We start from the raw sequence: 26638 nt of genomic DNA on the forward strand, positions 1-26638 counted from the left end.
GAAATTCTGGTTTGAAACATAACACTTTTATCAAGTGACAGCGTAATACCATTTTCACGAAAAATATTCAACACTTTTGTCAACAATTTCTTATGCGAAACAATATCTTTAGAAACCAGTACGACATCATCAAAAAACCACTCCAATCCTTCCTCTTTTAAGGGATATAACAAGTCTGTCATAAGTTTTGACAACAAGTAAGACCCCACAGATAATCCGAAAGGTAAATAACGAAATTGAAAAAGGCCTCTGTGCGTCAAAAACGCAGTATACTGGCGCGAATTCTCAGATATCTTCAGTTGTAGATAAGCTTTACGTAGATCGATCACACTAAAGATACGCCCTTGAGATAATTGTGCAATAACATCCTCAATAAGCGGAGTATATTGAGAATTAACCAACAGTCTGTCATTCAAACCTTTGTAATTGACTACTAATCTTCTTCCCCCACTCTTATTTTTAACCAAAAATGCAGGAAAAGCCCAACAACTATTACTTTTTTCAATAATGTTCTGTTCTAACCAATCATCAATAATTTTATCCATCTCCTTCTGTTCACTACGTGAAATCGGATATGCTTTATTTCGAATAGGGGTTTCATCAGTCACTTTTAATTCATACTCAAAGTTTTTAACTGTTCCAATACGATCACTGAAAACGTCAGAATAATTAGCAACCAATTCATTTACATACCTTGGTAAATCAGGATCCTCATTCACCAACTTGGGATCGACCAAAACCTTGGTAGCCTGCCTATTAGGAGTTCTCGTATCCTCTCGTACATTGGATCCATCCCCCTGTGTACCAGACTGTTGAAAATTATGTACCACCGCCCTGGATGTAGCTCTGCTATTTGAACCTGTTTCTGCTTGCACACCTTCGCGAGACGCCTGATGTTCCACAAACCATTTAGAAGTCGGAACCTTATGGGACCTGGAATGATTAGTTTCTGCGGCAGAATCATTTTTCAAAAGAGTAGGGGTATTATTTAACCTTATTGGAACTTTAACTTTTCCACCATCTATTATAAATTGTTTCTTGTTAATGTCTATTGCTCCTTTAAGAAAACTAATTCCGTCTATTCCTATAATAAACTTAGGTGACAAGTTTTTATGCAAAAAGAATTTAAGTTTGTAAGTTAAATCACCAATTTTTATCGGTAGAACAACACATTGATCTAAATAAAGCACTTCCTTTCCAATCCCCACTCCACGAAAAGTATCTTTAATATATTGCACTCTCCATTTAGTGTTTTGCTCCCATTCTTTAAAAGAGTCTATATCACAAAGATTCACTGTACTGCAAGTATCTAAGGCTCCTTCTAACTTTCGTCCCAAAAAATACGCATCGATAAATGTAGCTATAGGTTTCCTAATATCCTCGGTTGACGTTCTATTCATCAAGGCCGCCTGTTGTTTTTGTTGTTGCTTTTTATACATACAATTTATAACCTTATGATCCCCGCCACAAAAATAACATTTTATTCTCTTTTTACACTCAATAGAAAAATTTGACCCGCACATTTCATCATAGACTAATTTTGATCTTTCATAATTCACATATTTAACAACTTCCTCATATAGTTCTTGATAAGTTGATGGAATATTATATTTAAAGATTGCGTATCTAATATCTGGTTTCATACCCTGTAAAACATTCACTTTAATACCCTCTTCATTTAGAGTGCCTTGAAACACCACATAAGCATCATAAATATTGCTGATATATTCTAATATATTTTCATTCTTGCTCTGAATACGTTCAACAAACAATCTATTTATTTCTCGTAAGCCTAATGGTGTCAACAGAGAAGTTCGTAAGGCACGACATACCTCCAACCAGTTATTAACATTGCCCAACAACTTAAGTAATTCTGTATTTAATAACCCAGTAGTTTTTCCAATAGCCAACATCATAATACATTCTAAGGGAAACAACCTCAGTTTATTAATTTTATAAACAGAAAGCAAAAACTGAAAGAGTTCTATATCTTTGCTTCCATCACAAAAGGGTATATTACGAGCAAAATCGTTTAAAGATTTTTGTGCTGAATGAGTTACAAGTTTACTTAAATCTGTTCTCAAAACAGAAGCATTAGTATTGCATGTGAAATTATTTACAACTGATTCTGAAGGAAATATCTGAGTTCCAGCCAAGTGCGAACGAATTGCTCGTATTTGTGCTGATAAGCTACCACCAGCTGTTGGAGGTGAACGGCCTTGACCGCCGACTGCTGTTTGCTCGTGGCCACCTGACACCCCCGGGCGACTAGGCGAAGTCTTAATACAAACGTTATCACTCTGATTTTTATTGCCACTTGCAATAACAAATGAATCATTTTCTACCGTATTATTCTTTCCAGCGTCACTCAAAACACCAGGATCACTAGCGTGATTTTCCACACTAGGATTTGTCAATTGAGTTGGGTTAATTACTAAAACTCCAGTATCACCATTTTCGAAATGATCAAGTTCAAGACGTAGGTCATGATTAACAGGTCCGGTCGCCATCTTACGAACCACTCGGTGACGCTCAATACAATTTTAATAACTTACTATTTAACTATAATGCAACCCTTTTACAGAATAATCCGGCTCTATCTATCACATAACAAAAATAATAATATATTTTACATTCCCACTCACCAACTGAGATCACTGGCAGCTATTTAGATTTGTAACGTATATCCTGTTTCTAAATATAAATTTATATTAGTACTACAATTATTTTGGAAGGATATTAACACGTTACACGCGCACCTGCCTCCGCAAAGACAACTTAAACGTGCACGCTGGAAGGAAGGAGAATTTAATTCCCCCACTAAAAAATAAATTATGATTATGTCGGTATAGTTCAAGTAACTGAACAAAAGTGGGAACTTATTAAATCCAATAGCTACTAGTAAAAATACTCTCATAGCACGCCAGGTAAACTAAGCTCTACATTAGTCAAATAATAGAGTTAAATCGGATATTATCAACTTTATATCTGTAAACTCGAACAATATAATTAATTGCCAAATTTTGAGAATACAAAAAATAACACAAAATGAATTTAATTTAGATCACAAAATTGAGAACTCAACTATAAAACTCATTATCATTCAAATATCGACCAGCGATAGCAGCATAGAAACAACCACAATGTTAAATGGCGTACTAACTTGCCAAGAGAAATTCTAGAAAATAATTTACTTACAGTAGGTATTCCAGTTATAAACCAAAGCTTTTTCAGCAATAAACTCACATATTCACAATTTATCAAATACACTATCAACACTTAATTTAATTTAGAAGCCGATTAGGTTGAAACATATTCAATTTTGACACCAAATATAATCGTTTTCCTTCCTATTTGATAGCTGCCTGTGATCTGACGATCCCAGGTAGCGCTGCACTTGAACAAAATTATCATTCCAAAAAGTACCACCAGAGGTCATTGAGAACCATAGCTTTTCTTGAAATGATTTAAATCTCAGTTAGGATACTATGATTATTACAATTCGGTGCAAAACTTGTTATCTCGTTTTAATAACAGAAAAATCGAGGATAATTACAATTTACAATTATTATTTTAGAAAATTCAAAACCTTGACTATAAATGACATATTACATATCCTTGGCCTCTCATGTCTTCGATAGAAATGTTCATTTCCTTTTTCGGTTTAATTATTACTTCTGTCAGTCGTAGACCAGTGGCATCTGTTACCGGTACGAAACTAAGAGAGTGTTCGCAATTTTTTACAAGGCATTCTCCACTACCGTATGCAATTTTTACAAAACGAACGATTGTCATTTGCCCTGTACCAGAAATATCCGGCGCACAGTTAAGTATTATACTATACAATTTTGCAGCTCTCAACAAAAACAGTAGTTTACTTTTAATTTGTTCACTAAGAATTTGAATAATTTAAATAGAACATTGCTGAATAGAAAAAAAAATATAAAATGCACCTTGATATTCTAATCCACCCTAGCTGAAAATTTTATCTACGCCGCTGCAAGGGAAATATTGAACGAGATAACAGTGGCTAGTAGTTTGATAATTGAAAATGATGGAGAATGCTCTGAATTTCTTGAGTGGGTATTTTTCTGAACGTGAGTGAAGTAAGTTCAATTACATTCTCAGGTGAACACAATTTTTTTTCCATGTGGGTCTATTACGAAGCATAATATTTTGATAGTGTTTTTTTCTTTTTTTAAAAAATTTTGCCGCCCTGGGTGGTGGCACGGCTCGACCCCCCCCCTCCCGCCGGCCCTGTGTGCATCTACCTTAAGAAGTGGCACTGTTGAGGCCCTGGTCATGGAGGACAGAAGGTTTAACCGTTGAGGATATGCGTAAAAACCTTAGGATTCTCTCATTGCATTGTGGGGAAAAAATGGCAGGCCACTTAGGTTGTTACGTTCGGTTCATATTGCGTCCTTCGACAGCTGGATGAAGATAAAGTGGTCTCTCAATTGAGTGACATCTGTCCGTTTGCAAAACAGAAAGATTCATTGTAAGGCAGTCGTTTTTAGTCCAAAAATGTCTCCAAAAGTGACATTTTCCAGTGTTTAAAACGTACCTCACAAAAAGACTTCTCAGTCAGTTTTGATAGTGAGATACAAAGATTTCAATGATGTGTGGAGATGGGCGGAGATTACGTTGAAAAGCGACGGACAGGTCTCATCCAAATATTGGACATGACCGGAATTTTATGTTAAAGGCACTTTTGGTGTGCACCTAATATTTTCAATATTGAGGTATGAAGAAAATGAGTTCACTAGCGAATAAGATAACCTTATAATAATAGGTAACATCAATGCTTTACTATGTTTTCCTTGTCTGCTAAGAAAAGAGGATGGTTAATCGAAGATGAAAATAAATAGAAATTGCATTGAGGACAACTTGGCTTTGCTATCGTTCATGTAAAAATGTAGTTACATGTACTTTGTAGTCTTCTCTACAGATGATTGCTACAAATAGAGATGATGTGCAAATAGCAGATGATAAAGGGTCTGTTGTTTAAAAATAATCTGTTGGCAACAAAACATGGAGGTATATGTACTGTTCGATATAAATCGTACTGTTCCATTTTTGTGGAAATGTAGATGCTTTTCAGGTTCTAGAGCAGTGTGTTTGAACTTCTTTTTTATCTGCTTTTGGCTCTCTAAATCAGCGTTTCCCAACCGGTGTGCCGCGGCACACTGGTGTGCCGCGAATGTGCCGCTGGTGTGCCGCGAGGAAATCGAAACAAAATTATTAGACTAATTCTATTACAACCAAATTGCAAGACATTGAGTCTCACATTATATTTATGAGGAAAAATGTATATCTGTGTTTCACATTACTATGAATCTACAATTTTAAGTTTCATATTCTGTTAATATTCTGTACATTTTTATTGTTGCAGATTATTTCGTAACTTGAAATTTTGAAATATCATTCAATCCTTTCGAAAAAAAAACAAACATGGATACAAATGACCTAGATTTGTGTTTTAAAAGTACAAGAGATTTGTTTCTTTGTTCTTTAATGATCTTCCTTCTTAATGAAAGTTTGGATACAGTTTTCGAAAAAGAAAGCGTATTTTGAAAAACCTGAGTGCTATACTTCATTGTAATTGTTTTCTATTTTTAAATTAGAATGAAAAATAAGCATAATGGTTTACCACGGAGGAAAACAAGCGATCCAGCTTTCTTCTCTGTGAAAAGAATATCAGTAATCACAGAAAAAAATTACCACGGTATTTTATATTTACAAATAATAATAATAATAATAATAATAATAATATATGAGTGTGCCGCGAGAATTCAAGTTACACCTGTAGTGTGCCGCAAGTTGAAAAAGGTTGGGAAACGCTGCTCTAAATGAACGGTGTAATTTAAAATCCAGCGACATATTTATAAAAAAAATAACTTTCTTTTTTCATTGCTAATGCCAGGTTACTTCGTGTTTTTGATCATTAAAAAATATTACCAACGGAACTGCAGCTGCCTATCAAATAACGAGAAATGTTTATTGTTGCCGTTTTGAAATATATAAATAGTAAACATTGCTATAAAACGTGCGTTATATTCCGTAACGTAATAATTTTCTCACGGCTCTCAGTTTAAAAATGGTTACTCCACACTGTTATTTCTAGAACGAGAACAGAGTAGCGAACAGTGAAGAAACCTCTTTGTCATTCAATAGGCCTAATATTCGTTCAAAGTTTTTTCTTTGTCCTGTAGTATCCGGAAATTCCCGGAAGCCGGTTGCCGAAACTATTGATCGCTTCGGGCAGGGACGGACGAATGCACGTGACACAAGAGGACTACCCTATTATCCGTGCTTCACGCGTTGTCAGCAGGGATTTTCTCCCTACACTCGCCTTGTATTCATTTGGGGATCACGGTTGCCCTATGTCCGTTGCACCGTTTTTTGTTTGTTAGTTTGTTCCCGATTGTCGTTCAAACCTCGGTGACAGGTAATCAAGCGGAACAAAAGAGAGTAAAGCTCTTAAACGCACAATGAAATTGGAAGCACAGGGAAAGTAAGATTAAATGTCATTCTGCTTGGTAACATTGGTACACTCGGGGACAAGAAAAGGTTATCAATGAATGTAAATAACAGCTTTGTTTATGTATAATGGTTTTGTCATCGTATAGTAACATTGTGTAATACTGTACTTATTGCCCAGTTCGTTTAAATGATTTTGAACAACCCTTTTCGTCTCTCTCTCTCTCTCTCTCTCTCTCTCTCTCTCTCTCTCTCTCTCTCTCTCTCTCTCTCTCTCTCTCATATATATGATTCAGTCGAAAAGCCACAGTTTAATTTCCATTACTGCTTGAATTGAGTTTACTGAATTGTTGTTAGAAAATTGATAAGAAGGACTAGAAATGCGTTTTCTATAATTCCAAAGTTTATAGCACGGTGCTTGCCAACCATTTCTCTCTACGAGTAACTTTTGTATACTGTTCACAGTAATGTATTTATCTATTACAAAAAAAAAAAAAAAAAGACCAAAGGAACTATATTTATTTACACCATTTTTGAACCTTGTTAAACGTCCTCTAATAAAACTGTCGGCCATTTCTTCTCACCCTTACAAGGAATTTCAAGAATTCTGTTAGAAGTAAATATAGGCCTATGCAGGTCATAGGTTCGTACAGTATTAAAACAGAATGGTTGATCGTGATCCTAGCTGCTGAAATTGTTATAAATCATTGGTCAATAATAATAATAATAAAAAATACATATGAAAATTGAAAAAGAAATTCCATTGCTTACTAATCTTTTCCAATCCAAAAATAAAAATGCAAGCAATAGAAGTTCCAAATATATATATATTTATACTATAATGACATAGGTGAAATAATCGTATATTCCTTTTTCCAGCTTGTTGTGAGAAGTGTTCATTGAACAGGTGGGGGAAATTTTAAAAAGGAAAACTGACAAGAAATCCTAATTTGGAAACAACCTTCATACAAACATTTCGATGCATTTGAAATTGGCAAAGAAAAAAAATGAAAATAAGTGGCTAATGCCATATTTGTAAAACAGTGGTAGTGCCAGCATAAAATTTTATTTAAAAATTTATAGTTGGGGATCAATGTATATTTACAGTACATTGATAGGAATCGAATTGTTAGTAATAATAACTTATCTTACGATTGAGAAAATTTAAAATTGTCATCATCAGATGTGTTTATGATCTTAAAGTGGCACTTGACAGGATTTTGTGAGATTATAATTGAAAGTATTGCTTTGTCACCCCATGAGAGGCATTAAATCTAAACTTTCGTATGTTTGATACTGCTTGATAACAATTTGTGTGATCAAGTTATAGCTAATGAAGCTAAGCTATTATTATTATTATTATTATTATTATTATTATTATTATTATTATTATTATTATTATTATTATTATTGGTGAAGATCAGAACTATATCCGTGAGTAATGAACTTGTAGATCCTAGGTTGAAAAATATGAAGCATAATACCGGTATTGTGATCAAAGAATATGCAAGATATATTGCAATAATTTTTGAACAGTAAACAGTGAAATAATTCAGTATATTGTTTGAATATATTATTCTTCCTATATTAATAGCAGTATTTGTCCCGTCCTCTGAAATATTTTAATTTAAATCTTTGTAAAGACATGACAGGCGTTTTTGAGTAAGCTCGGACTAAATTGTGTTTTAATTTATTTACTAGCTGAACCTACACTATTTACACAGCACTCAGTTCTAATATGATATCCCATTAGGATATCCAATGGGAAGGTTCATCCTTCCCATTTCTCACTATATATATGCAAGTCCCTTTACGGACACAAGTTAAGGACAGGAAGACTCTCAAAGGGAGTAAATTGCTATAGACAAACATAAATGTAGTATTTTCATATATAGAATGTTGGGGTGAGTTTGTGGCAAACTTGGATAAGTGATAGATGATACCTAATGCAAATATTTTTTTTTCTTCTTACAATTCCATATCCGAGTATCCATCATTGTGGGTCCACAAGCCTTCGAAGTTGGCAGCTTGCAATAGATTTTTTTCATTCAGATTAACGCAAAGCGCCTGAAATGTCCATCAACCCGCTATAGATAGCTCCTCTACTGGTTGCCTTTCACAAGGGTATCAACCTTAACGTCCTAGTAGGAATATTAAACTACTAGAGTAAAAACGGCAACTAAAATGTGGCATAGAAAAATATACGCTTTTTTTTTTTTTTTTTTGGAAAACGAATGAGAACTGTCAAATCTACACAAAATTTGGAATTTATCAGCGAAAACGGCACCTTTCTAGCACTTGTATAGTTTTCGAGATCTCATTGTCGAAAGGATCGGCCACAAACATATAAACGTTTCTTGACCACAAACATATAAACCTAACATTTTAAGATATAGATATGTAAGTACCGGGTTTACTCGCGTAATAGTCGCATCTTAAGTTTGCAGTAAAAATATTCGCCAAAAAATTCCCTTCATAAAAGTCGCAGTCTACGGGATTTTTGTCTTCGTGAACGATATTTCGAAATTTGTTTATGTTACGCGAATACGAGCAAAAGAGTTTTTCGTGTTTACTGACACGTAACATCGTGACCATCTGTCAACAGAGATCAACCAACTTACTTCCATCCTCTATTTTATGTTGACACAATGTTGTATGTATCAAAATTCGAAATAGTTTTGATCATAGCGATAATTGAATGGCAGCTTTTGGATTTTGATATTAAAAAATTGGTACAAAAAGCGCTACTATTACGCGAGTAAACACGGTATATTAGAGAGATACGGGTCTGCACTTACCTGTGTTTTTATTGTTGAATTTGTTTGTCCTATATCAGGAGTGACCAACGTTTTTAGGTTTGAGCACTTCTTCTAGGGATCACTGGTGGTCTACTTATCTGATCAATCATAAATCAATGACAGTGGTGGATAAAAGCAGTATTAAGACAGCCACCGCGGGCTACTTCGTACGACGTGTCGGTTGACTGCAGGAAAATATTAGTCCATAAATATAATGTCAACAAAACTCTCATGTCCAACGATCAAACGAGGAATCTTTCACGTTAAAACTGAACGATCTTGCTCTGAGTAACTAATTCTAAGCGTAAAAATTGCTTCTTTTTTCTTCCTATCTTTCTTTTTAACAGAGAAAATTGCGAAGTTCCCAATAACATCTTTCCGGTTAATTCTTCTTGTTGTTTCTTTACGGCAATAATTGAAATATTTTTATGTCAATGAAAGTTTTACACCTACATAACGTGAGAGGAACATTCTTTCATAATCTTAACAGGTTTTACTGTAGCGAGCTGACACACTCGTTAAAGTCGTCACATTACTCTTTATTTATCTTTCAGTACGTCTTTACCATTACATTCTCTCCTCTGTTTTAATTTGTTCGTCTCCTTTTGAATCCCATTTCTGCAAAATAGTAATACTGTTATCATAGCGTAGCACAGCAGTCGGCTTTCGTAGTAGTTAACTCTATCTCGTTTCTCATCCTCATCAGTGTGAAATGTACCGCCTGCGTTGTGAATCACAAGTGAAGATGCCTCGGAAGACAAAGAGGGAGGTAACGTAGATGCCTGACAGGATATATTGCCAATTTCCTTTTCGAGGAAGAAAGCAGTATGCAAATTGTTGCTTGTGCTTCGTATACTTCTCTCGGTACTTTTTTTATTATTTTATTTTTGTTTTATTGTTGCCCGCAGAAGGTTCAAAAGCTGCGAGTCGGTAAGTTATGAAACTCGGTGGAAAATTAGTCGATTAAATTACCCGACAGCTTTGAGTAGTTTTCTTGTTCGTGTTGTTGCGAAGGGAGGAGAGATGTTACACAGCGGCTGTCACTCATTCAACTCACTCAACACGGCTGTTCTCATTACACAGAGGAAGAGAGAAAGATGTTGGAGCATCGTCTAGAGTAAGCTATTTTATGTGTCGTTAAGATAAACATTAAATCAAGACAAAAATAACGTGGATTTAGTTTGCATTATGCTCAGCAAATTAAACAGAAGAAAAGCATCTTTGGAAAACTAGAAGCGTGAATAATCTCTTCTTAATAAAATCATACTACGAGAGCTTATATTTTCCTTAAATTGTTATTAGGTAAGAAAAACAGAGCTATCACTTTACGTTGAAATGTACGGAGATAAAAGGGTGTTGTTGTAAGTTATTTTGTATTGAGCTCCCTGTACTTCTTATTGCTATGAATAGCAATCCTTTAAGACACACGAGGATGGGATAATGAAACGTTGCTGTTCTTTATTGAGAGAATATTGCTTCGTGAGATCAGAGAAATCTCTAGCAAAATAAGAGAATATCATATCAATATATGTCGTATTAAGTAGCTGCGTACTTCGCATTCTGAAGCATTTGTTCGGTTCCCGAAGCGCTATTGCTACACGTTGGCGTACTTCATTTTATCACTCAGTACTTGCAGATCTAATGGGTGGATGATTGTAGTTGTTTCACGGGAGATTTTTTGAAGTATTTTAATATTTTATATTTCAACTTTTTTTTTTTTTTTTTAATGTTGCGTTATTCAATGTTTGTCGATATGTCGATCAAGTTTCAATAGTTATCGACTTTCGATATCCAAATCTGGATATTACTCACTGTCAGTTCTAGCTATAGCCCCCCTTTGAGATACAACTTTTGCACGATATAATAGCGCTCATGTCATGTAATACCATTTTACAATGCAGTGATAGACCAGGTCTGGGAGACGATAAAATATCATCATGCACACGAGGAATATGTGTGAATGTGAGGCTGCCAATCTAATTCTAACAAACATGATTTTCTGTCAGTCTTTACGAAATCTATGATGATCTTATCTCACTTGCTGTGTGCATATTTGTGTGTCAAAGCATTGCAATGAAAGATAACTACAGGTTTAACAATACACCGCAATGCGTGAGAATCATAGAAAATATATGGTAGATGTTTTTATTTATTTATTTAACAATCACCAGATAACAGCTCAGAGGCTATTTTATACAGGATATCTGTGAGAGATAATCAAAGTTCAATCGAATCGAACTGTAAAACGTGGCGTTTATAATACAAAAGATGGCTCTTAACCCAAACAATGGTTTGTTAGATCTTTTTTTGTATTATCAATGTTCCCAAAACTACTGTATTGCTTTTCAGTTGCGAAGACAAATAAAACTTGTAATATTCAAGGCATGAAAATTTGATTATGAAATGCCATACAAATTGATATTCGAATTCGAGTAGTGACATCTTTAGTCCACTATTCTGGAATAATACTGCAGAGCTAATACTTTGGGTGCTTCCGGGTCACTAGGTCAGACCAGGTCTGACAAGTGACATCCAGACTCGGATGACCCGGGCAAAAAGTCTTGATCCGTTCCGTCATTCTTACAATCGACAAAATTTCATATGGATACCCCTCTCCCTCCCTTATTTAAATCTTGATACTGCTCCTGTGTATTGTTTGTAATTTTGTGGTACACACAGAATATCTGAGTGTAACAATTTTCACTAAGTTACCTTCGTTGCATACTGTTAATGTTGATTTCGCTCGGCAGTACTGTCCATATAACATCCCTGCTCATCGTCGATATAGTTATTTACTCTTAAGAGTCTTCATCCCGGCGAAATTAAAATACCGCTAATTTTACAGTAATTATGTGATATCTTCAAATAGATAAAAGATAATTAAAATATGGAACAAGAGCGCCCTAGACAATATTATTTTGCGTGAGGTACCGTTATCACAAGTCACCTAGTAGCTTTCCGTTTTCAGCTGCTTAGAAACGCGAAAATAAATGCCGATTTTCAAAATGGCTCGAAATCGAAAGCAGATAAGTGAGTTGTGATAACGGTATCTTATGTAAAATAATATTGTCTAGGGCGCTCTTGTTCCACATTTTGATTATCTCTTATCTATTTGAAGATATTACATAATTACTGTAAAATTAGCGGTATTTTAATTTCGCCGGGATGAAGACACTTAAAATCGGTAGCATCGGCCTTAGTTGAGCTCCGTAGCGGAAATTCCGTGTTTGGTCACTATTCATGCTCATCATGGTTTCTTGGAATGTATCAAGTGATGTACACTCATGTCCAAAATGATTGTCGCATATGTATAACTGCCTTCTTGTAAGAATATAATTTGATAATGATTTTCCAGAACACATCTAATACTGATACTGTGTGTATAGGGAAAATGTATATTTGTGGTAAATTTCATTGGAAAAGAATTATAAATAAGAAAATTAGAATCAGTAAAACAAAATGTTGCTAAATGAACAAGAAAGTTCTATTTTCGTTTTATTATTCTTATTTACTGCTCTTTTGACGTCTTTGCCGATATTGCCACATACATGTCTTTGCCGATTATACACAAACTAACATTATAAGAAATACCGGGCGAATTCGTTATGAAATTATATTCCTACAACATATTTATAGACATGCGACAATAATTTTGGACATGAGTGTACGTATAAATGTGTATTAGCTGAATTATTAAGGTGCATTATTGTACACTATCAAAATAAACACTTTGATACAAGAGTTCATTACTTGACAAATATTCCATGCTTAGAGACCAACTGTTCGCTTTATATTGTGTGCGCGTATATCTTTACGTCTAATCTGTTTGGTAACTTACGTAGATAGTTGGCAACATTTGCTGAACATTTGCATCGATTTAGTTCGAGTGGCTTATGATTAATTGATTTTTCTCGCTAATAGATGACAGCGTTATGTTGTGCCATGATAGAGTATTAACAATGACTGAGTTTTACGACTTCATAGCGTGATTTGAATCGAGAGATAGGATTTCGTGCTGGGAAGCTGTAAAATTTTCACTGCATAATCATAGGTGATGGAATACGCTGTGAAATTTCCGCTGCTAGCTAGCTACCAGTCGCGCAAGAGATAGTTAGTAGATGGAGATGGAGATTGGAGGACAACCTAAAACTCATCTTCAGCGCTGCAGTAATTTTCGATTCGTTAACAGAGAGCGTGTGCATTGGCAATAAATTACCCGTCATCCGTTGCCCTTCCGTGGTTGGATTCTTTCATTGTCTCACTTGTTATCAGATTGGTTGTCGAGTTATCGTAGAGGCTCTGTTTAACGGTTTCTAGCGGTGGTAGTGAGGTTCGATTTAAAACGATAAAAGTAATTAGGAGGTAAAGTTACTAGTAGTAGTAAGCAATAGAACTTTCTGCGTTGGGCTGTGGCAACCAGCGTCCATGTTTCTTAGAAATTTCTATATTAGGGCTTATATCTCATTTTTACTTTCGAGCGATGAAAGGAGAGAAGAAAGTACAGTGATTTTATATATATATATATATATATATATATATATATATAATTAAATTTGAGATTTCAACCGATTTAGATATTTCATGGCCTTACACAAATAGAAAAAGTTATTTTTCGACATCTATCCCGTCTGTTTGCCCGTTCGTCCTGATATATTTTTTCCTAGAAGCCATCCATCCATCGTTTTCACACGATTCTTCAGTTTTTCTTTTTGAATTTTCTTCTTTCGCATAAAAATAAGAATAGTTTACTTGTGTGTAAAAATTGAAAACTGCGGGTTTCCTCGAAAACAGTTGTAGCGATTTCCTTTGTATTTCAAAAATCATTTATCCAAAAACAAACCCATCATGTGGTATAAGTCGTTCTTCTGAGAAAACGGAAAAGTGTAGTTTATTTTTTGGGGATTTTTTCGAATGATTGTTTTTAACGACTCAGGTAATTTTGTTCATATTTTATACATATTATCAGGTTATTAATGAAATATTTATTTATTTATAAAATGAATAATCCATTAATAACCTGACAATATGGCATAACTCATTCGCCAGGAAAAATCTATTAGTAGACAGGGGCGGCGATTCGGGGGGCAAGAGGGGGCAGTTGCCCCCCACTTTTTTGAAGTGACCCCGTAATGTATATAGTTTCATTTGGAAATATAAAGTTTTTGTATGTATTACTGGTTCATAGAAAACTGGTACCGTATAATATTTGTCGTTGCGTGAGTACGTATTGGTTATTTGTCTTCCCGTGGAGTTAAGAAAGCTACAGGTATTGCATTTTAATTACAATTAAAAGCAATTAATATTGCAATTGTGTATTTTTTTAAATGTCGTAGGATATGCCTGTAGTATTTACTGTCTTGCATTATCTAAACCGTAGGAGTAATAAGATACATTTAATGGCATGTGTGGAATTAAAAATATAAGTTGTTCATTAATCCCCAGTTTCAATATAACTTCTACAAAACAAGCCTCATTATTCATGACTATGATTAATATTATCGTTTCTATTTATTTGTTTTGCAAATTTATTAAATAATCTGATCACACAATTTTCGAGACAGAATTTTAAGATGTTCATGAACAAGGAATCAATTCTCTTCTTACATTTTGGTTATTTATGAGTAGCTACTTGCGTTGCTCTTGTCAATTTATTTAATAAAATATGAAATACCATATATGGTATTTTAACTAAAAAAGATAGTATCCTATTAGTTATACAACTTTTCGTCAAATTGTATAAAACAATCAGGAAAACTAACATTGATATACAAATATTCAGATCATGCCTTGCCCCTCCACTTCTAACATCCAATCGCCGCCACTGATAGTAGTTTATTCTGAGGATGAGTTTTTTTGCAGATTTTCCCAGAAATGACTCAATTTTCTTCATATTTCATATATAAATATTTCATTAATATCCTGACGATATTGCGTAACACATCAGTCCTTTAAAAGAAATGCGAGGGATAGTTTCTTTTTGTAAACGACTCTAAAAAACGACAGGCGTTTTTATTCATATTTTATAAATAAATATTTCATAGTATTTCATGTTGTGTGAGTTATTCCGTACAAAAAAATGCACAAGGGGTTACTCTTGGAAATGAGTTTCGTTTTAGACTTTGTCGAAAACAACTCAGGCAATTTTGATTGTATTTCATAAATAAATATTTTGTTAATATTCCTATAATGTTGCTTAATTCACTTCCATGGGAATATCTACAAGGGGTAGTTTACTTTTGGGAATCTGTTTGCTTTAGACGAAATTTTCCAAAAACGTCTTATAATTTTGTTCGTAATTGCAGGTTAAAAAAAAAAAAGTGTAGTGCGGTGGCTTTCCTACGACTTGCGTGGTTTACGGTGGTAAGCAATAAATGAATTGATTAGAAAAATTAAAAGAGCTTAGAACTAATTTATTCACAGCTAATGATAACTGTTTAATTAGGACTAGTTATTAAGTTTGTTGGAAGTTTGCGCAAGATTAAAGGAAAAAGGAGATGTTATTTTATTTCATGATGTTATTCAAAGTTCTAGGGTTAATGTTATTTTATTTATTTATGTGGTTTTTGAGCCTTATAATTTTAGGAAGATAATTTATATATATATATATATATATATATATATATATATATAAATTCCGTGACATAGTACTATAACGTAGTGGAACTATGCAAGCGAAATTACAATGTGCTGCCTAAAATCTCTACTAACTATATGCTTTAGTGGTGACCATTAATCCGACCTCCAATTTTGTCACGTTTTTCAGAATATTGAATGTTGGAGATCAAGGGAGTAATTGCTGTTATGAAGCACATACTGCTTTAAAAAAAAAAAGGAAAATAAAATAAAAAAGAGATTAATTATATACATTGTTGATGTTAGCTTTGATTCTCATATCAATATGTAAACATCAACTATGTATGCATTCAGTTTATAATTATTCTTTTTCTTTAATCTTACTTTTTTTTAACGGCATGTGCATGTAATAGCAATTGCTGCCTTAACCTTCAACATTGCGGAGACTACAGAATGATAACTAAGGTTTCTGTGTATAATTATTTAGTACTTACATAATATATACGTAGGTTGGATAATACAGGATATGTGTTCCGCATTGACGAAGAATACGTCTTCAAATCAGTTATGAAGTAATGTTCTTAGTTGAGGAACTGAACAAGAACGAATACCACTTCAAAATAGTTTACTGAGTGGTATTCCGTGCTTAGTAAGTTATTATGAAGAGAAGTTATTATATTATCCTTCGATTTCTGCAACATATTGAAAAAAGTAACTTGTAAACTAATGAATCCTTATAAAGCAAACGTGTCTGTGACTAACAGTAATATGCACACTTCAAAACTTTTTAAGAGTTACAGGTTGCAAATATTTAGATATCTTTATATAAACCTTGTTATAAACGGTCAGTCATCCTAATTCCCAGTAGTTCACAGTCAGACGCTTGCTTCACTGCCTGCTGCGTAACTCCAGGAGATGTCGCTAGCATGCAGAGGATTTGAAGACGAGTCAAAGGCTTTGGGAAATAACTAATACATTTTAGCTGTAGATCAGATTATATTTCATTACAGCTAAAAGCGGCAAATACGTAAATAAGTAGAAGTTTATTGTATGTTAATTCATATGTACTTGTGTGTATTCTTATATAGTTTTATCCTGTTACTAGTTACATTTTTCTTTCTCTATTTCAGAACGCGGTAAAGAATAATAAAAAGTTTAGAAATGCGGTAGAGGAAAAATTAAAACCAGATACTGGGCAGACAACGCCCACGAAAAAGGAAAATCACAATGCGCTGCCCAAAATATCCACCCAGGTAAGTGTTGCATGCAGGTTTTCTTTTCCTTCATTTTTACTTTTTTTGTTTGTTTCTTCCCACTTATACATGGATGGTGGAAGCAGCTGAAATTATTTTACATAACAATCATACACGACGGACATGCAAATGTGTATTATTATACATGTATATAGGATATTGTTTGGGGGTGACAGCTTATTTTTCTATAGACTTAGTTTTAGTTAATGGTTTTCAAAGATGTTATTTTATTCATTTATTTATTTATGTGTATAATTTCATATACAGTACGTTGGCCATTTTGCACTGAAACATGCAACAAGTTAAATAATCAACAAGAAACATGCAGACAGTAATACAAACAATAACAATATCAAGAAAAGAATGAATACAGTAGACACAGTCAGGACTACCCGGCTAAATGTTGTGGAAGGACAGGCCGGATAACAAAAACGCCGGACGGGCTGGAGTTATTTTAATTATTCACTTCCTGCTCCATCTAAAGCAACTATATATCAAAACTGTACTATACTGTATGCTGTAAAAAAAAAAAAAAAAAAGTTCAAGAACAAAAATATTTTAGCTGCAGAAAATATAAAATGCTGTGCACTGTGCAGTCTGAATACAGTTTTAAAATGAATAAAGCATTAAGTTGAAACTTAACGATACATCTATTTTACTGTTCGCTGATGAATGATTGCACTAAAGTGAAAAGGTTAGCGCAAGGTAAAAGTCTCAAAACTTGGTTTTTACTTTTTTTTTTTTTTTGTTGAAAAAGTCCTTGATAGATGATAGATTACTATTTTGAATGAACGCTATTCATGACTGGGTACATTTACATTAAGCTGCGCGTATGCCCTGTGCTATCAACAGTCTTGAGCAAGTTACTTTTCGGTTCAACTTGGATTTTAACGTAAAGTTAAGGGAATCGAGGGTTGAACCCGGATTTAAACGTTTGCAAAATTTCCAGCCCGATTAAGTAAATTAAAATCAAGCTGTCTGTCTCTCTTTCTCACATACACAAGTACACACATACTCACTCGCTGCTAAAGCATAATGAGATGACTACATTCTGGAATGATTAATATATCATTAATTAATTACTATTTGAAATAATCAGCACGAACAAACAAACTGGTAGCTTTGTTATATTTCATGTGGTTTCTGTTAACTAGCTTTGTTTTAGTTGATGTGATCTCTGCTGACTAGCTTTGATAGACATCTAGTAGATATTGTTTGAGAGTTCCTCTAATCATGTTGATGGATGCTCATCGTATATATATATATATATATATATATATATATATATATATATATATATATTTCAGGACACAAAATTTCAAAGTTCGACGCACTCGCCAATCCAAAAATGATGATCGCCAGCATCTCCCATGTGCAAATTACAAGAGGTCCTATCTCTTCCCCCCCCCCCGTCCCGTGGTCTTTGATTTGACAAAGAGATTACGTTAGCTCATAACATTTCTAAGCCATACAATTAGATTCAGGATAATCAATTTTGAATTAGACAATTAATATACATGTTAAAAATATCTTATTCTGTACCTTATGACTTCACGTTTGTGTAACGCTTCTCTCTCTCTGAACTGAAGTACCAGTTGTCGATTGCAGTTTTCGGACCAAACTCCTTAAGATTTAAGAACTATTTTCGTGTGAAACAGAAACTGCGCAGAACTGTGAGTTCGGCCAGAAACCATTCCTACTGAACACTGATCGCCAGCTCTAAATTTCTAGTCGCCAGTGGCGATCTGGCAGCCGGAAATTTCTCTCTCTCTCTCTCTCTCTCTCTCTCTCTATATATATATATATATATATATATATATATATATATATATATAGGTGTCTCTCGGTCACGAAATCAGAAAACGATCATGAAAGTCAAGAAATTTAGCTTCTGGGTCAGTTTTTTTTTATCTGTACAAATGTAAGTACAGGTTGAAAAATTTTGTTCTACAGGGTGGCGCGTATTGTATCTACCAACTTCAAATGAAAATACAAAGGTGTGTTATGCAAGTTTTAATGCAAAACTGTTATGGAATATAAGTATATGGACTGGCAATTTGTACACTGTACAACACTTGTCGAAGGAGCTCACTAAACTTTAAAAATAACGTCCTGTAAATGTCCGCCTTTTTCCTGGATGCACTGCTGCAGGCGACGTGGGAAGGCATTCATCACACGCATTAACGTATCCTGTGGAATGGAACTTATCACATGACGAATGGCAGTCTTCAGTTCGTCAATTGTCTTCACGCGATTGGCAAAGACCCTTTCCTTAACATATCCCCAGAGGAAGTAATCAGGAGCTGTTAAATCTGGGGAACGGGATGGCCATGAGACATCGCCAAATCGGGATATCACGCGGTTTGGAAATGTTTCTCTGAGTATAGACATACTTTGGCGTGCCGTGTGTGCCGTAGCACCGTCTTGCTGGAAATAAACGTTATTGATCACACCCCTTTCCTGCAATTCCGGAATGAGAAACGTCTGTAACATATGGCAGTAGCGGTCGGAATTTACAGTTGTTGCATGTCCGGCGTCATCCTCAAAAAAATAGGGACCAATAATGCCACACATTCCAACTGCACACCATACCACAACTTTTGGGCTACCTTGAGGCTTTTCATGTAATGAACGAGGATTCTCCTGAGACCAATACCGGAAGTTTTGCTTATTAACATACCCAGTCAGGTGGAAGATTGCTTCATCGGACATCAAAAGTTGTTGGAGGAACAGTGGATCTCGGTTAATCAACTCAAGAATGTTCTGGCAGTTATTGAGTCTGTTTTCCTTATCAATGGCTCTCAACTCTTGTACCACCTGCAGTTTATACGGATGGAACTTCAAATCACCCAGCAAACGACCCAATGAACGTCGTGTCAAATGTAATGTTCGTGCATGTCGCCGTGCTGAACGTTTGGGACTGCGTTCCATCGCTACGCGCACTCGTTCCAAGTTTACATTTGTTCGAACACTTCGTCCACGACCTGGTGATTTCCGGTTCACAACACTACCTGTGGCCCGCCACTGTCTCACCCATCTCAGAATACTGTGTCTCTCGGGTATAGCAACATGGCGATCATCACTGTTTCGTCGCAGTGCCCGCTGAGCCTCACTGACAGAACCGGTTCGGATAAAGGCTTCCACCGCCGCAATTCGCGTCTGCACAGACCACCGCTCCATGGTAAACTAATTGCCAGAGGCCCTGCTATTCAGTGCCGTAAGCATGCGCAGCATTCGTACGCGCATTTGATCAGGGTTGCCAACTGCAACTGGTAGATACAATACGCGCCACCCAGTATAAAACTTCAACATTCACCACCAAAAATGCCTATGGTCGGCTTTGGACGCTACCAAATCTCAAGCGAAGTACGCTTCTATCGCATGTATGAAAATTCGGCCTAAATCGCATCTAAATTCGCTTTTGAGATTGTCCTTCAGCTGGCATCATTGAGCAGTGAAGATGTAAACCGCATCGCCGAAATCACCTACGCATCTAACCAGTTTATTCAACTGAGAAGACACCAAGTTTTTATCGCTCCAGGAAACAGCCTGGATAAGTGCTAAAGAATGTAGATACTGTTATTAGTTTTAAAATGTGTCGAAATTTTATAGTTTGGTAAAGGAAAGGTCACGAAATTTCATTTTGGAATTTTAGTAGACACCCCATATATATATATATATATATATATATATATATATATATATATATATATATATATATATATAAATGGAAAAGATACAATTTTAAGGCGGCTTCATTAAATGAGAGCAAACCCACAGAAGTGTTACCAATCATACAAGGTGGTCTTGCATCTATTTGGATTTAACTCGTGAGCAAGTCAATTACAAGCGTAATCCAGTTTGTATAATCCTGCCAACACTGTTTAAACGTGAGCAGTATTTACTTGTGTGGTAATCAATGCGCATCTCTTTCCTTGCTTTCTTCGGTTTACTTTTTAAGCAGTTTGAGTCATTAAATGAAACGTAATCTGTTGCATAGGGAGTTAGATGCTTTGTTAGTATCTCTTTCTCGGAACTCTGACAAGTCTTTTTTCCTTTATTTTTGCAACTTTCTGATCGATCATCGTTATTTTTTTTTCTTTGCTTGAAAATAGTTATTTAAAAGTAAAAGAAAGTTTTGCGAGACTTGTTTTCGGATTAAACTCAGATTGTACAGTTAAAATTTTTAATGTGGACCCATTTATGTTGGGCACCGTTTTATTGGATCAAAAGATCCAATATATTTCAGGCAAGAATTTTGTTATAGATCTTGTACCTGGAGAAGTACATATAGTGTAGCCAAACCCAAACTATCACTTAACTCAGTAGGATGACCTTACTCCATAAAAAATACGAAAACTTGATTTAGGATCCCTTCAAAGATTTTGTAACCCCTGATCCAAAAACTAACTTTTAGCCAAGATCACAATTTTTGATGCATTTTTTTGATCAATTTTGAAAATTCTTGGCCAAAATTGCAATCTTTTGACTCATTTATGGATCATTCCTAAAATTCTTGTCTATCTTTTGAACCCACTCCTAATGTTTCTGATACCTGTCTAGCCAGTTGCTTTTCCATTCCTGAAATATTGCGTTCCTCGATTTCAGATATTGCCAAAATAAACGAGAATTTAATGTGCTTCTGTGATTGTAGTGCATTAACTGTTTGCATCACCAAATGGTCGTATGAAACGAGATATAGCTGTAAGGGACGGGAACATGGGTCTTACAGCTTTCCTGGCCTTCACTAAAGGCGTATCAAATCTGGAATTACGCACTCATATGACTCGTACCCGATTTAGAAATAGGATGATTCTGTTTTAAGGAGCTCATTCCCAACAACAGTTATTTCCCAATTTATCATCAAGAGAGTGAAGAAAGCTGGCTTATACAGAGAGAGAGAGAGAGAAAAAGAAAGAAAGAAAAAGAACGAAAGAAAATATCGATTGAAGGTCAGCAGAGAAGTTCATGAGGGATCTGTTCTTTTAACTTATCGATTAAGTGCACGACTATTCGATGCGTTCGCAACGTATATGTTTGGAATACGCTGACCATGTATTTAAATGTGGATATCTAATTGGAACAATAGACCGCCTGCTGTTTCGGAATCAGTAAAAGATATCTAAAGGAAGAAAAAAAAAGGAAAGACGTATTGCCAGGCAAGGGAATTTTAACAAAAAATAGCTGCTTGGAAGATGCTTTGTGCAAGGTATTGGAACTCTGCTATTATTAAATATGTGCGTGCATAACAAAAGAAAATTCACAAAGGTAATTCCGAAAAATTAACTAATCACTATGTAACAAAATAGGGTTATATCTCTTATTCGCATGAATAAAAACAAGGGTGTAGCAGTAAGGCCTGGAAACCGTGACTGGCTCACAGTATGATTTATAACTCTGGCGATAGTAAAATTACTGAGCAGCCACCTAGGTCGCGTTCGTTGCGATTGATAACGCATTCTCGACTAGCCATATACTATATTAGCACATTAATAATTTATTTTTCGGTAGCCTTCATTTTCTTGAAAGTAATGAAATTTTATAGTAATGAATTTTCTCCTTCCGAAACATGATTAAGATAATGTAAATAATAATAATAATATTCATCGTAATCAGAAAATGGCAATTATTGTGTTTAATTTTAGAGGTTACAAGTATTTTGTAGACAAAGAACATAAGCGTATTTGCTATCGCGAATAAAGATAGCTATAATTCTCTGCTTAACCATGCATATATCTTGTTTTCATTGCAACTAATAATGCCAGCGGTTTGACAGAAGGAAGAGAAAAGAAAGAAGTCAGATGTTTTAATGAGATAACCATTTGTTAGTAGAAGAAAAAGCTCTAGTGATGGGTTAAGCTACTTAAAGGATTGCTACAGCACTTACTCCACTTGTCAGAGTAGCTAACTTCTACATTTTTGTACTGCGGAGGTCAATATTAGTGGTGGTTAAAACTTAAAAAAAAAAAAAAGTTTCGTTTTTTTCCAAAACCGGGTCGGTTTTTCACCGAATCCGGTTTCGGTTTTCTTCAAAACCGGTTCCGTTTTTCCTCCAAAATTTGAAGAATAATGTTTCGTTGTTCTCCGGAAACCGATTCCGTTTCCAGAGAAATAATTTTATCTTTTTTACAAAAGTTTTCACCGAAATCAGTTTCAGTGAAAACCGAACCGGTTTTGGAGAAAACCGAAACTGGTTTCGGCGAAAACCCGGTTATCGGTTTCTCCAAAACCGGTTCGGTTTTTCACCGGATTCGGTGTCGGTTTTCTTCAAAACCGGTTCCGTTTTTCCCAACATTTGTTTTTTTTTTCTTACCAGAATAATGTTTCGTTTTTCTTTGGAAACCGATTCCGTTTCCAGAGAAATAATTTTATGTTTTTTCCAAAAGTTTTCACCGAAATCAGTTTCGGTGAAAACCGAACCGGTTTTGGAGAAAACCGAAACTGGTTTCGGTGAAAAACTGAACCAGTTTTTGGAGAAACCCGAAACCGGTTTCGGTGAAAAACCGAACCTGCTTTTGGAGAAAACCGAAATATAGGTTTTTCGGATTTCGGTTTTTCTAGAAACCGGTTTTCGGTTTTTGTAAAAAAAAAAACTGTTTTGCCCATCCGTAGTTAATATGGCTAGCAAATTTAAGCACCCGAATATATATATTTTCAGTTTCTTAGGCATGAACCTGGCCTCTTGATAATACAGGAACTTGGATTAAGTTAGTGGTACAGATGAATATCTTTGAAATTAAACTACATACTGTACGTTCTATTGTAGTGTACGTGATAATTTTGAACCTTGGTTTAGATCGCTCTTTTTGATTACATTTAGAATAAGTAAGAGAAAAACATAGGGAAACCAGGAAAAAAATAACGTTTTGGCATGGTAAAATTCTGTTCATGTTTGTAGGATCGTGGTGCATTTTTTATTGCGGAACAGCTGACCCAATGAAATATTGATTGTATAACGAAATAATAGTTGGCGACACTGTGTCCTAAAGGTAAGCTTGTGCTTTTCCGTGTGCTAATGGCTGGTGGAAGATCTCTCTCCATGCGTTGAGAGAACACGGGAAGTGGGAGGGAAGGAGATTTTCTGCTGAGGAGTTTTGCGGTCGATGTTGCGGTCGCTTCTGAACAAGTGAAAAGCATGTACCGCTCGTTTGGCTTGAACACAGAGAGTCAAGTCACCCTCTTACTTTGCAAAAGTCAGTTTATTCCAACATGTGTAAAGTATATAACGAATGGAAACAGTTTCATTCGAGATTCATAAGGGACTAATCTACTGGAAAGCAGTGGTGATTTGATGTTGAAATTTTTTTAGTGGTTCAGAAACCTTTAGGAAGAAGAGAAACAACTCTATTTTGGATCATTGAATACAAAGTTCAGTAAATGCTTGTAGGAGATGGTGAATGCAGAGGTAGTAAAAGATCATGACGGTTATATTGTACCACTTGACTAATTAATCGAGTGTGTACGTAACATAAAAATAAGGAGGAAAAAAAAACTTCAAATGGGATTAAGATTATTAGAACCATCGACTCACGGATCAATTGGATAACGTCTTAACACGTTCGCCCATCAAAATAGTTCTGATATTTATTTTGTAAAAGTCGTATTTGTTTGAAATCAAACATTGGAAATAATAATAATAATAATAATAATTATTATTATTATTATTAACTAACTAACTAACTAACTCTATGGCCTATGGAACCCGGAGGTTCAGTGCCGCGTTCACAAAAGCTCTCCACTGACTTCTATCCTTAGCTAATTGCATCCAGTTTCTACTTTGTATTCCTATCTCTGCGAGATCCATCTTAATATTGTCCTCCCATCTGCGCCTAGGTCTTCCTAATGGTCGTTTTCCTATGGGTCTACCAGTCAAGACTTTGAGAGCGTTTCTACTTTCTTCCATTCTAGCTACATGACCTGCCCACCTAAGCCTCCTAGACTTGACGACCCTAACAATGTTGGGTAAACCGTATAAACTATGTAGTTCCTCGTTATGAAGCTTCCGCCATTCCCCATTCTCGTTCCTTTTGGGTCCGAATATTCTTCTCAGGATCCTGTTCTCAAATACTTTCAGTCTATGTTCTTCCCTCAGAGTGAGCGACCATGTTTCACAACCATACAGAACAACAGGCATGATTATCGTTTTATATATTTTAAGCTTCAAATTCCTCGACAGAATTCGCGACGACAAGAGATTTTGAACCGAATAGTAACACGAATTCCCTGCTTTTAGTCGACATTTAATTTCTTCGTGAATATGATTTTCGTCTGTTAATATTGATCCTAAATATTTGAAGGTATCCACTTTATCAAAAGCATTATTTAATATTTTAACGCCTCCACAATTTGCCGTATTACGGTCCCGACGCACTTCCATGTATTTAGTTTTCTCTACATTTACTTCTAAACCCATGTCCCTGCAAGCGTTTAATAAGATCTCTGCATTTATTTCTACTGTTCTCTTATCATCCCCTATTAAATTTACATCATCAGCATATGCCATAACCTGGTGAATGCCGTTCAACTCTAGGCCCTGGTTGCTATCTTTGATTTTCCTTATGGCGTATTCCAGCACAAAGTTAAATAATAATGGCGACAACGCATCTCCTTGTTTCAGGCCATTTTCGACGTGGAAGCTCGTGGACAAAAATTTTCCTATCCGGACTTTACTTTGGGATTCACTTAAAGATATCTTAATTAATCTAATTAGCTTTCTCGGAATTCCAAGTTCTGTAAGAACGTTGTATAATGTTTCTCTCCTAACCGAGTCATAAGCCTTTCTAAAATCAATAAATAGTTGATGTACCGGGGTATTGTATTCCCACTTCTTTTCCAGTATTTGGCGAATGGTAAATATTTGGTCGATAGTTGATCGATTTCGTCTAAATCCGCCCTGATAATCTCCAATAATTTCATCTGCGTATGGGGTCAATCTTGCTAACAGAATATTTGAAAGGATTTTATAGGATGTTGACAGAAGAGAAATGCCTCGATAATTATTACAGTCAGTTTTGTCGCCTTTCTTGTGAATTGGAACAATGATTGACTCTTTCCACTCTTGTGGCAATTCTTCCTTGTTCCAGATAAGGAGAATGAGTTTGTGTATCTTGTTCCACAATTTTTCGCCTCCAGCTAAAATTAACTCAGCCGGAATTTCATCTACACCCGGAGATTTGTGTTTCTTCAATTTCTTTATAGCGGCTTCCACTTCTACTTGATTGGGTTCTGGAATATACGGTTCTGCGGTGTGTATCTCCTTTTCTCCACGCACATTAGTTTTTGGCTGCGTGTTCAGCAAATCGTCAAAGAAATCTTTCCATCTATTTAAGAGGCTATCCGTATCGGTGAGAACTGTTCCGTCAGATTTCTTTAATATATAAGCACGAGGTTGATAGCCTTTCTTAAATTCGCTGATCCCCTTATACATGTCCCGAATGTTTTTATTTTTACTATTATCTTCAAGTTCCTTAATTTTAGCTTTCAGAAAATCGCGTTTCTTTGTTCTAAAAGTTTTGGAAGCTTCCCGCCTGATAT

At 35.2% G+C, this 26638-nt stretch overlaps 1 protein-coding gene across 3 annotated transcripts in view; it reads left to right on the forward strand.

Annotated features, from left to right (window-relative positions):
* LOC145694628 (uncharacterized) overlaps positions 1-26638 on the forward strand; it is a 610937-nt gene that overhangs the window by 231374 nt on the left and 352925 nt on the right. For all 3 annotated transcript variants that reach the window (XM_081771034.1, XM_081771036.1, XM_081771035.1), the window contains exon 2: positions 16982-17104. In XM_081771034.1, coding sequence (XP_081627160.1) covers positions 16982-17104 — 123 coding nt within the window. The remainder of the gene's footprint in view (positions 1-16981; positions 17105-26638) is intronic.

This window comes from Thermobia domestica, chromosome 9 (assembly GCF_964235325.1).
Source record: "Thermobia domestica chromosome 9, izTheDome1.hap1.1, whole genome shotgun sequence".
NCBI lineage: Eukaryota > Metazoa > Arthropoda > Insecta > Zygentoma > Lepismatidae > Thermobia > Thermobia domestica.